Source organism: Manihot esculenta, chromosome 14 (assembly GCF_001659605.2).
Source record: "Manihot esculenta cultivar AM560-2 chromosome 14, M.esculenta_v8, whole genome shotgun sequence".
NCBI classification, from domain to species: domain Eukaryota; kingdom Viridiplantae; phylum Streptophyta; class Magnoliopsida; order Malpighiales; family Euphorbiaceae; genus Manihot; species Manihot esculenta.
Window position 1 is genome coordinate 5,496,343 of NC_035174.2, and position 12,226 is coordinate 5,508,568.

Below are 12,226 nucleotides of genomic sequence, written 5' to 3' on the forward strand. Positions count from 1 at the left end.
AGAGCCCTAGAGAAGCCCCACCGAAGCGATTGTGGTTTTTGATTAATTTTGAGCCAAGCCCCTTTGGCCCTCCATTTCTCTCTCAAAGTATATACAACAAAAATTGTGTATCGCCATTGAAGAGCTGCTGCAGATGCAGGCGAGCTCACTCATCGCCCTCTCTCCTAGCTCTCCCAGCTTCAACGCTTATTCTTCTGGGAGGCTCGCTGAGATTGCAGCTAGAGTTGTCCAAGAATTCTCTAATGAATCCCAAGATGACTCCGCCTTCTTCTCTTGGAAGCAAGAGGGACTTTTACATGAAGGACAAGACCATAAGAAACTCGATCACGACGCTGATGATGACGACGGGGAAGAGTTCGAGTTTGCAATTGTTTGTACACAGCCGGACTCGTTGGCCATTTCGGCTGATGAGATCTTCTATAACGGCCAGATAAGGCCAATTTATCCGTTATTCAACACCGCGTTGCTCATAGACGACCGAGAAGATGAATTATCCAAACCATCATCTGCTGTCTCCGGCGACAAACCAACCAAACCCATCAGATTACCGTTGAGGAAACTCTTCAATGAAGAGCGAGAAACGACGTCCTGCTCTTCTTCGGAAGCCGACGACCTGGAAAGCGTGCCGGCTGGAAGTTACTGCGTATGGACTCCAAAGAAGGGAAAGGAAACCCCTGGAAGGTGCAAGAAGAGCAGCTCCACTGGGACTTCGAAGAGATGGAAGTTTCGAGACTTGCTTTACAGGAGTAACAGCGACGGAAAAGATACATTCGTGTTCTTGACGCCGGCAAAGAAGAGCAGTGAAAGAGTAATGGAGGATGAAGGTAAAGAGAACAAAGAGAGATACAAGAACGGGAAAGCAATGGACAAGGAGCATTACGTGAAGAACAGAACCCTCAAGGAAGAGGAGCATAAACGGCGTTCCTTCCTACCGTACAGGCAGGACTTGATTGGTTTTTTCATCTAATAATGTCAATGTGTTGAGCAAGACTGTTCATACATTTTGAAAGGTCGATTTATTTTTCGTTATTATTTGTTTTATTTGTGTGAGTTTTTTTTTTTTAATTTTTTTTCTAGGGAGGGAATTTTATGATATATCAGTCTTTTAAGTATATATATATATATATATGGTTGCATGTAAATTAGTAGATGCACGGTTTTATTTTTTAATGTTGAGATTATTTTCTTTTTGCAGTATATGTTTTATAGTCCCAAACGAAAATGTGTATAAAATCATTTGAATTAATTATTTTCATTGATTATAATTAATCTAATTTAAATTTTCTTTTATTTTGGTGGGAATCTAATTTTTCTAGTTCTTTTTTCGTATAAAACTGATTTTTTTTGGAAAAAAAACTACTTGTTGGCAAATGTCATTAATCAATATAATTTAGTGATGACAATTTCTTTCTAATTATTATTTATTACTTTGTTGAGAAATTGAGAGTCTCAGAAGATATAGATGTGACACCTAATTTCTTTATTTTATATGAAAAAATCTAAAGAGAAGCAATCCTTATTTAGGTAAACATTATCTATATCAGATTCAGAGATAGATTTTGCCTAATACACAACTGCCAATTTTTGTTCTGCTCAGATACTTTCAAATTAAAATAAATTTCTAGATAGGGATGACATGGTTTTACTTTATTGTTTATACTAATGTATAAATTTCTAGAAAAATCATGAGTCAGTTTCAAGTTTTATACCTTAAAATTTATTATTTTTCTATTATATTATCTCATAAGAGTCTATATATATTTGGATATACATTATAATTTTTTGTATTGATAATATAATCGTTGTTTAATTATATAAACAATGGATGATTTATCAACTGTTTAATATAATGGTGGCTTGAAGGTATAGAATTAGAAACTTTCAAGTTAGGTGTCGCTTATAATTAACAAAAGGATCAGTACTTAGCCTAAGAATAAAAATAAAAAGAAGAAAATTCCTCAAGTTTTGGTGTAGGCAAATATAAAGTCAATGTTCACACTGACAGGGAAAAGTCACAAAGTGCAAAAAGCTGAGAATGAATTTCCTTTTAATTGCAGAAATGGATTATCACAAGTTAGACAATGGAAAAATCCCATTTCACATTTGACCATGGTTTTGTGTGTTGTTATATAATCACTTTTATTTCATCCAATTATTGAAAAAACATTGTAATTGGATGAAAAATCATTTGATATATAAAATGAATTTAGAGAAATATATTTTTTCAGTCCATGTATTTAAAATTTATATCTTCCTTAACCATAATATTCTGGATAATAAACTTAATTGTTTTTTTTTTTTTAGTCTCGGCTTTAAAGTCGGTCTCTTGGAAGGCCACCGTCAAGGCGGCCGCAGCAATATTTCTCCTTGCATTTAAATTTTTCCTCAAGAAAAGAGAAAAAGAGGTTGGTGAGTGGCGACGAGACATTGGTCACCGTCTATGATTTTTGTCTGTATTGTCTCGTACCAATCTCACTGCAAAGGCTTCCAACGAACCTAGGAAACTGTGTAAAGCGATGATGCACAATTTCTCTTTCCAGGGAGCAGTTAACATCTGAGCATAAATAATTGTGCCAAAAGAAATTTGGATTAAATCCCACATCTGACAAATGGAAATATTTGATTTTCTCAGCCATTTCCTGGAATTTGAGTGCTTTTAAAATAAATAAATAAAACTCCCAGTCGTGTTATTTTCTAATTATTAAAGGTAAGAGAATTGGGAATTAGGGTAGTGAATCTAGAAACTCTCAGTAGATTAAATTTGTGAGTAGAATAAGTGGTGGGCTTGGGATGTGGGGCACTCCACGTCCTTTATTTTACTTCTTTGGGAGCATATATACAAGGCCAAAGGCTGTACCTTTGCTGGAACTCACAATCTCACATTACTAAATACTTTGGCATATATATATTTCTAGGACACCTAACCAAATCAACATATTCGTAATGGGGCCTCCCATGGTTTCCACATCATTCCCACTTTGCAGAAACCACTTTTTCTTTCCTTCTTTTTCCCCTCCAGCCCGAAGCCTCACCAACTTGAGCAAGTGATTCCACTTCCACTTCCACACCAACATCTATTTTCTCTATTTTCAAACTTAAATCATGGTTTCCACAAAACACTTATATCATCATCTCCATACCTTATCCAATATGCTCTAAAATAATGTGTATAATTGGATACTGCTCTTTAAAATATAAATATTAATACTATTTAAAAATAATGTGATCAATTGGCTACTACTATTTAAAAATAAAACAAAATTAAAATTATTGATCGATTAATAATCTCAGAACTCAAATATAATGAATCCACTTTCAATTGGAATGTAATTTCTAAACAAGTACATAATCGAAATTACACCTAACTTTTAGATCTCTTATTCAAAATTATTTGTCTCACTTGAGCCTTTATATGAGAAGAATGATTTTTTTTTTTTTTTAACATTCTTCATGATTTTCCAACTAATTGTTATACCATTAAAAGGGGCGTAGTTGCTAGGTTGGATTGGGTTGGTTCTTTCAAGATAATCATAGAGGATACCTTTTCTCTTTTGATGATAAAGTTTCAATTTCCGAGGTTGCTTGGATGCATCCCATTAAGATTTTGATTCAATATTGTCCATTGTCACAGGACCACTTGGCAGTGTTGCCTCTAGGCCTAAACAACAATCTATAAAAATATTTTGCATCAAGATTATGTTAGATAAATAGGGTTTCTGTTTGATTGGCTTTACTGTAGTGGAGACTGGTTGAGAATTCTGGATGAATAGCTGGCCATGTTCCACTTTGATGCTGCCCTTTTCTCCAAATATTGGCAGATTCTCATCCCATTCTCTAATCTCTATCAACACCATATACCCATTTATGGAGTTTCTTGAATTGGATGATCCTTTTGGTCCATCTTCTCGCTAATTCATGGACAAATTCTTCTATCCTTGGTGCATTGATCATGGACTCAGATTGATTCATTACATAGTGAGAATGAAGAAGTCAACCGTGTTTGAAGTTACAAACATTGAAACGATTTAGAAAGACACCTAACAAAACTGTCTATTAGTTATTGTAATCTTGCATATGTTGCAATTAAAAGAGACGAAAAAAAAAGTTTTTAAGTTACTTGTCGTGCTTGTAAGGTTGTATGAATATATTGCTTCATTATTCATTGCTGGTGTTTCTTGGTCATACACTGCACCACCTCCCCTGTTTACTGAATACCGGTAAGCCTCCAAAAACAATGGATGAATTCTCAACCACCAAACAAGACAGAAGCCGCCAACAGGAAACGACTTTCATTTTGGTTCATGAGGAAATGACTTGGAAAGGTACAAAAGGTTCGGATTTCGCAATTGCGAGAGGACCCAGATGGAAAATTTATTATCTACCAGGCCGGCAGCACATCTCCAATAAATAAACGTGTGATGTCTGAGTCTCACCCATTTGAGTCATTGGATTGGGCTTGGCAAGGTTGTTTCAGCCCAGGAATGGCTTAATATAAACGAGGCAATGATGTGCTTGAGTTTCCTCCTGTCTTTGTATAATGTGAAGTTGGGCTTGGGGATGTATGCACCTAACAATACCCACCCAATTTTACATTTTATTTTATAAAATTTTCAAAAAGTATTATTTTATTTTTAAATATATATATTCTTCTTTTTTCAAGAAAGATATATTAAATTAATGTTTTTATTATTAAATATAAATAATTCTATCCATTGTTATTATTTTAAAACAATGTTTTATTATATAATATTATAAACTTATTTTTGTGAAATGTTATAATCTTTTGTTAATTTAATATAATTTTGAATTAACTACTTTATAAAAATAAATATATTTTATGTAAATGTATAAAATGACATTTAAAAAATTTGTAAAGTCAATTTTTTAGCAAGCAACTATAGAAATCATCCAAAGTTGGGGGGTAACATCAAACGCTGTTCACTTAAGATCAATGACAGACAAATTGAAAAGACTCCGGAGTTCACCTTTCAGCCCAAAATGAAATTTCTTTTTTCTTTTTCGATGAATTGCATTTAAAAAAATTTTAAATTACTAACAAAATAAGGATTTTGTTGTAAAACAAATCAAAATGAATCGATATTATTTTAATTAGTATTTTTTTTTATCATTACTGATCTTTTTCCAAAATGGGGACTTTGAAAAATTAATCATCAACTTTCTTCGAGTGTTCAAGAATTGCAATTACACAATCGGTATGCAATTGAAGGGGAATCACAGCTATGAATGGCCGCTAGAAACCCCACGAAGAACGCCATTTTCTTCGCAAGAATATAAAATCTTCCAAAATTATAAACTACTTGAGCATGGCAGACTGTCTATCATGCAAGAACAGGGCTTAGACCAGAAGAGGGTTGCAAACTAGCAGCATAGTCTCGTGCCCACAAGTCGTAATGTATAATTTCCTCGAGAGAAGGTGAGGCCACCATTTCCTCTCTATGTTTATCACATGTTAGCTCCACAATCTTGAAAATCTCAAGGTAGCTGATCCTGAAAAGAGAGCCAAATTATGCATTATCCAAGGATTCTCATGCCAATTATATGCATACTGACATATAAAGCAAGCAAAGAAACTGAAGCATATGATGATCAAGCCATCATCTAAAGCAAGTGCAAAGAATAATGAATCTCTCAAGAATTTTCTACATGAATATGATCTCCGAGGAACTTTTCCTCCACAAGCTATGCAACAAAAGGTCGATGTAGCAGCTTTTATGATCTCCAAGAAGATAATTACTAAGCAATTATATACATACTTTTCGTTGATGAACATCTCTACGGCTTTCTCGTTAGCAGCACTTAGCACTCCGGTCATTGTGCCTCCAGCTCGTCCAGCAGCATAGGCTAGATCCATTGATGGGTATTTTACATTGTCAGGAGCTTTAAATGTTAGAGACCCAAGCCTGCATGATCCATTTAATTATAACTAAATAGTGCGTAGATGAGTATCCAACATGTTATCTATCCAGCACTTAGTATCAAATTCCAAAATTTCAGCTCATAGTTCCAGAAACATTCATAGACAAGCATCCAACATTCATTTTGAGATTCTCAGGTTTCAGTGTTATATCTGGAAATGTTGCCGAAAGTGACTATTCACAAGACGGAACATTTGTTTTCTTATATTAGCTATATAGTGTAAAATTGATACGAGTACGGGAAGGACACGATTTTTCAACTTGTGTGATGGAGTTTTTGATAACGAGTTGATATTAGGTTCTGCATCAATTGGTATTAGAGAACGGATATAAATTTAACTATTTTTATGTATCACCGTATTTCAATACCAATTGATGCCAAACGCAGGATCAATAAATGAAAAATCGTGTCATTTCCATGCTCGTATAAAAAACCATAGTTTGAAAGGGAAAAAGGTTTATTACTTGCAAAGATCAAGGCGAGGCCAGGTTATTTCAGAGCAGTATATCCTATCCGGCCATGACATAGTGTATAGGATTGGTAAGCGCATATCAGGCCACCCCAGCTGTGCAAGAACAGATGAATCCTGGACAGGAACAAAATGGAATAGACTATAAGAGAAAAAAAAGAACTTCAAGATTTAAGCTTCACAATCTACTCATTCCTAATCTACTACTAAAAAAGACAAGCAGCAGAAAAATGTGGAGACATAATACCTGTGTTTCAACCATTGAATGTATTATAGATTGTGGATGAATTACTATCTCAATATTATCATAGTCAGCTCCAAACAAATAATGGGCTTCAATGACTTCTAAACCCTGTCAAAAAAGAAAATAACTCTATTGTAACCCAGAGCATGGTTGGCAAATTTATTTTCACTCAGTGTGCTGCTTATGATTAGGGATTTAGGAGTAAACCACATACAACAAAGAAACATAACAAACCTTATTGAAAAGGGTAGCAGAGTCCACAGTAATCTTTTTCCCCATATTCCAATTAGGATGCTTTAAAGCATCAGCTACTTTAACTTCTTTCAATTTATCAACAGGCCAGTCCCTGTCAGAAACCAAGTAATATAATAGTTAAAATCAGGGGCTTTTTGCCTATCCAAGGCTATAAAAGAATATCTTTGTGATGTCAACTTAGTTGCCTTTGCATTTTGGACTAAAACAATAAGAAGAGTGCATCATAACAGATTTTAAGCAGATAAAACTCTCCAAATTATCAACAAAGCAACATGTCTAGGGTAATGCCCTATCAGCAAAGGCAAATGAAGAACCTAACTTGAGGCAGAAAATTAATGTTTCCTATCTAGACTTAAATTACACCCTTCAGGATCGGAGCTTGTATTAAGAATTTATGATTTCACACCTGAAAGCTCCACCAGAAGCAGTTAAAATAATTCGCCGCAGTGCACCATCTGGCAGGCCCTGAATACACTGTAGAAAGAGATCTCTTTATAATTCAATATTTAATAGGAACTGAATAGACTGAAAATTAAAGCTTGTGCAAATGCTAGAAATAAGACAGTGATTTCCAGAGACAATGCGTGGACACGCATTCATACCTGAAATATGGCAGAATGTTCTGAATCAGCTGGAAGAATTTTTACATTATATTTGTGAGCCAGAGGAAGGACAAAAGGACCTCCAGCAATTAACGTCTCTTTATTGGCCAAGCATATGTCTTTTCCGGCTTCTATTGCAGCAACAGTAGGCTAGAAAACAAAATTAGAAGAGAAACTTCAGGTGGTTCATTCATGTTGTTAGCAATTGGCACCATTCTTTGTTTAGTACCCAATACTTAGTCTAAATCTTTAAGAAGCGACCGTAAGTCCCATCAAATAGTCAAAATATTAAGGGTGAAAAAGAAAAAGAAGGGACAAAAGCAGACAAGCGCACATGTGAAAGCCAATCATTTTATTTAAGCATATTCACACAGATACCCATTATATCCAGAAGACAGGAAATTTGCACACATCATATTGAAGTTGGACATAGGCTTCTCAAATCATATTATGACCTTAATTCAACATCTTTACCTGATACTTTTCATTCTATGATGCAAAAATAGTAGCAAGAAAAATCATTAAAAAAAAAAAAAATACCAGGGCTTTACCTTTAAACCTGCACATCCTACTATTCCTGTAACTACACTGACAGCATCTGGATGGCGAGCAACCTGAAAAAAAAATGTGGGCAATTAATAACGAGGACAGCTTTGAACCAAAATAAAGATGAGGAATTGGATAGCAGGGTACCTCAACAACTCCTTCCTCCCCAGGAATAATCTCAGGCTTTTCTTCAACATCAGCCAAAGCCTCTTTGAGTTCATCAACTACTGACTCATTCCTAACAGCAACAAGTTGAGGTTTGAAAGTCTTCACCTGTACAAAGTGAAGAATTTATTAGCCACCAAAGCCCTGAGATGAATTGAATTTGATTGATTCCAATCATTTGATAATGGGAGGAGATGAAAAGATTAAGATAATGGGAGGAGATGAAAACGAAGGATAACCTGATCAGCAAGAAGAGTAACATTTGAACCAGCTGCAAGAGCAACAACTCTGAATTTATCTGGATTCTCTGCCACTATGTCCAGTGTCTGCAAAAATGATCAAATTATGATCATGAGATGAAAGGCCAGAACATGAGTACACGTTGCTCGCATACTTGTTCTCTTAATTACCTGAGTTCCAATGGAGCCGGTGGATCCAACGATTGAAATAGGCTTAGGACCATCCCAAGTCTTACGGCCTGGCTCTGGAAAAGCTCTTCCTGGCCAGGCTGGTGGAGGAGGCTGGGCCGAACACTGCACTTTCCTCGCAAATGCTGCCCCAAAATCCTTCCTCTTCGAGCTGAAACCACCTGAAATTTCTCAAAACAGTAGCAAAGCTTATATTCAACCTCCAAGAAAACAGAACAACAAAGGCAATATTTTTCACATAAATTCTTCAGTTACACAGCAAGGAAAAGAACAAGAAAAACAAAATTCCCATTTTTGATGATCAATATCTAGGAAAAAGGACACAGAGCAACATTTATCCTCGATACTCTCTTGGGATTGTACAAAAGTAAAGATTCTGGCTTTTCAAGAAATGGAGAAAGCATAATTATGCAACTGAAGTACAGGGAGCTTTACATTTCTCCCCCAACTTTCTCAGTAGGCCCCTTTTTTTTTTCTCTCGGCACCCAAACAGGAGAAAAGAAGAAAAGAAAGAAAAGCCGATACGAGGCGAGAAAGAAAGAAAGAAGAGTAGAAACCTGGAAACTTATGAAGATGGTTGGACTTGGTAGAATCTAAGAAGGAGATGGCCTTGATTTCAGCAGGGGAAAGCATATTAAGCGCCATGAAATTAAGGAGAAAATTGACAGGAGGTAACGACGAAGGAAGTAAAGAAAGATGAGTGGGCAGGGAGAAGCTGGTAGGCTGGAGATAGAAATATGGGCAGCAATTTATTTATATATGAATATGAGTGTGGCCGGAGAAATGCGAGGCTTTTTATTTATTTATTATGATCATCCAACGAGAGTCTCTATCCTGTGCACAGAATCTCATTTCGTCCGGATCTACTTCTTCTTCTTCTTTTTTATTTATTTATTTATTTTTTACCAATTCGCTATCTATGAATTGCTACTTTATTTTTTTTATATAAATTTAATTTTAAAATATAATCGAAATCTAATATAAATAGTATAATTGCCTCCCATATCTTTTTTTTTTCTCTTTAAATCAGAAAAATTAAAACAAAGGAAAATAAAATGAATTTTCCACACTTATTTTCTTTCCATATTAATAATAATTTTCACTTATATTTTATGTCTTCACTTTCTTTCTCTTTTTATTTTCTTCATTCTAAATTGGGAGTAATTTTCAAAAATAGAATATAAATTAGGGATAATTTTCCAAATCAACTACATAATGAGAAATATTTTTTTTTTACGTTTATGATATTATTATACATAATCTCTAACAAATCAAGCAGTTGCAGATTCTGCTGGTCTTATAATCTTTCTTTTTTCGCCTTTTAAAAGGCCTAATCCTTTTTTAGATATTTTAATTTGATTTTAATTTTAAACTCAATAATTAAAAGTTAACAAATAAATTGTCAACATGGAAATTAAAGTAACTTTTTTTTTGAAACGCATGAAAAAAATATTTGTATTTTTGTGTGAATGAGAGGATTAATTAAAAATATTTGCCTTATTTTAATAGATACCTTTAAATTAAAATTTATTTTCCTTCAATAAATAAAACTAAATTAATTTTTAAAAAATTAATAATTAATTAAAAGTGAATTATCAATTTAAGTCCCACTTAGTAAATAATATTAAATTATTATTATTATAAAATTAAAACGTTAATACAAATCTTTCCCAACTGGCTTTTTAATTCTATCATTTATTTATTTATTAAACGAAAGGCATGATATGAAATTGAAGAAATTAGGCAGATAATGTTTAGTAAACAGAAATCCACTTCCTTAAAAAGGCCTGGATTTTAAGGATACTGTGAGTAATGCCATCAATTTCCAAGGGTAAATATGTCTATTTGGTATATGAACAGTACAGATAATAAATACAAAGAACGTGAACCTTGTGTAACAGAAAAGCACGTGTAGCATGCCCCTTTGCACTCATTAGTTATAATCAGTGTAATATTTTACTTTCTTTTCACTTTAAAAGTAAACTTATTTAAAATTATCTATTATTTTGAAAAATTAAAGAATATTAATTTTATTTTTTTTAATTTTACTCCTACCTCCATTAAGATTTTTTAAAATTTAGTTTATTAATATTTTTATTTCTTTGTTAATGGTTCCACTTTTCACTGATAAATTAAATTGAGAAATAATTATTAAAATTAAAATAATTAGATAAAATAATGGGTAATTTGGTTAAATTAAAAGTGATTTTAGTATAATTTAGATGATTTAATAGTTTCTTAATAATTGTGTAAAAAATATTTTTATATTATTTTTAGACATTTAATTATTAAACTATTGTTAAATTAATGATAAATTTATGAAATCATAAAAGTCAACTGCAGTCATTGTGCATATAATTTTAGAATGATACTAGTAAAAAAAGGGCAACTGAGATATTTATTAGACTGAGAATTCAGAAAAATAAAGTTTACTCTCTTCCTAATTTTTATTTTTTTATTATTTTAAAATTATTGTTATTTTTTTATATTATAGTAATTATTATAATTATATTTTTAAAAATTTTTTTATATTTAATAAAATTTAATATTTTTAAAATAAATATAATTAAAAAATCAGTAAAATATATAAAAATTATGTGATAAGATGGAGTATAAAAAAATTAAAAAAGTAAATAATAATAATAAAATTTTGTCAGGTTAAATAATTAATTCAATTTTAAATATTTAAATTGGATCAATTCGATCTCTAAAATCTTAATTTCGACTTGAACAAGTTCAAAATGATACGCAACTCAAGCGGAGGAGGAGGACAGCTTCCATTATTGCATGGACCCTCTTTCCATGGGAACCATTAAATTTGAGTGTAATATAGCATAGAGAAATCAACCCTCTTTCCATGGGTTAAAAAAGGTTATACATGAAATTATTGTGAGGATTTGATATGTATCACCAATTGTATTGACAACAGTTAATTTATATGCAATCGACTCTATCATATAATGTATTTCATTTTGTTATATCTCCAACTAAATTAATCATTTTACTGGTATGGCCATTAAACTTACACTCTAAAATTTAATACAATACTAAGTCACCCATTATTCGACATCTATATTTTATTCAGCTATATTATTTTATATATATATTACAGAGGGCTGGTTCTTTCAAATTAAAAATTCAAATATAGTCTGCCGCAGAAATTTCACCATAATTTATGAGTCAAAAGTGGCTAACTCTTGTTGGCAGGGAAAGGCTTTTGATTGTTTGTTTCTTTTGTTTGACTTTGTGATTTCAGTTTGTTCTTTTGCCAGATGAATGGTTCGGTTGAGTTGGAGTTTCTTTTATTGATTTTGCTTTTCCTTGAGTGCGGTGTAGGTGGTGATTTCACTTATTAGATATATGTTTTCTTGAATCTATAAGTACGATTGGCGTCCATAGAGGATTTTGATTTTGACGACGTTACTATCTCGGGACTGCGCCGCTATGAGCGGCGACAACCACTCCCGCATGTCGTAGATCGATTGAGCTCTGCTACGTCCCCTTCTCTGGTGCTGTTTAGATGCTTGATGTTGGACTCGAAGACTTGCTTGTATTTTGTCAGTATTGTTTATCGGCGTAC

General features: G+C 33.1%; 2 protein-coding genes across 4 annotated transcripts; one reads left to right on the forward strand and one right to left on the reverse strand.

The window, feature by feature from the left end:
- On the forward strand, positions 1-1,150 carry LOC110631048. The gene has a single exon (XM_021778755.2). The coding sequence runs from the start codon at positions 134-136 to the stop codon at positions 965-967; it is 834 nt and encodes a 277-aa protein (XP_021634447.1). The 5' UTR covers positions 1-133; the 3' UTR covers positions 968-1,150.
- A 4,005-nt stretch (positions 1,151-5,155) lies between these two features.
- Positions 5,156-9,424, reverse strand: LOC110630849 (1-deoxy-D-xylulose 5-phosphate reductoisomerase, chloroplastic). 3 transcript variants are annotated; one of them, XM_021778457.2, is made up of 12 exons: positions 9,228-9,415; positions 8,629-8,813; positions 8,458-8,544; positions 8,201-8,326; positions 8,059-8,121; positions 7,508-7,657; positions 7,312-7,379; positions 6,885-6,996; positions 6,654-6,758; positions 6,402-6,523; positions 5,775-5,921; positions 5,156-5,508 (listed from the first exon to the last, which is right to left on the reverse strand). In XM_021778457.2, the coding sequence occupies exons 1-12, from the start codon at positions 9,289-9,291 to the stop codon at positions 5,340-5,342; spliced, it is 1,398 nt and encodes a 465-aa protein (XP_021634149.1). In that variant the 5' UTR covers positions 9,292-9,415; the 3' UTR covers positions 5,156-5,339. The 3 variants fall into 3 exon arrangements, with proteins under 3 accessions (XP_021634149.1, XP_021634148.1, XP_043806057.1); XM_021778456.2 differs by having other exon boundaries at positions 8,629-8,807; positions 9,204-9,414; XM_043950122.1 differs by lacking the exon at positions 5,775-5,921 and having other exon boundaries at positions 8,629-8,807; positions 9,204-9,424.
- Positions 9,425-12,226: the final 2,802 nt, after the last annotated feature.

Coding starts and splice junctions, on each gene's coding strand:
- LOC110631048 (XM_021778755.2), top strand. CDS start 134: ATGCAGGCGAGCTCACTCATCGCCCTCTCTCCTAGCTCTCCCAGCTTC.
- LOC110630849 (XM_021778456.2), bottom strand. CDS start 9,291: ATGGCGCTTAATATGCTTTCCCCTGCTGAAATCAAGGCCATCTCCTTC. Junction 8,545..8,628: donor CCGGCTCCATTGGAACTCAG/GTAATTAAGAGA, acceptor TCATTTTTGCAG/ACACTGGACATAGTGGCAGA. Junction 6,759..6,884: donor CTGCTACCCTTTTCAATAAG/GTTTGTTATGTT, acceptor CTTTTTTGACAG/GGTTTAGAAGTCATTGAAGC.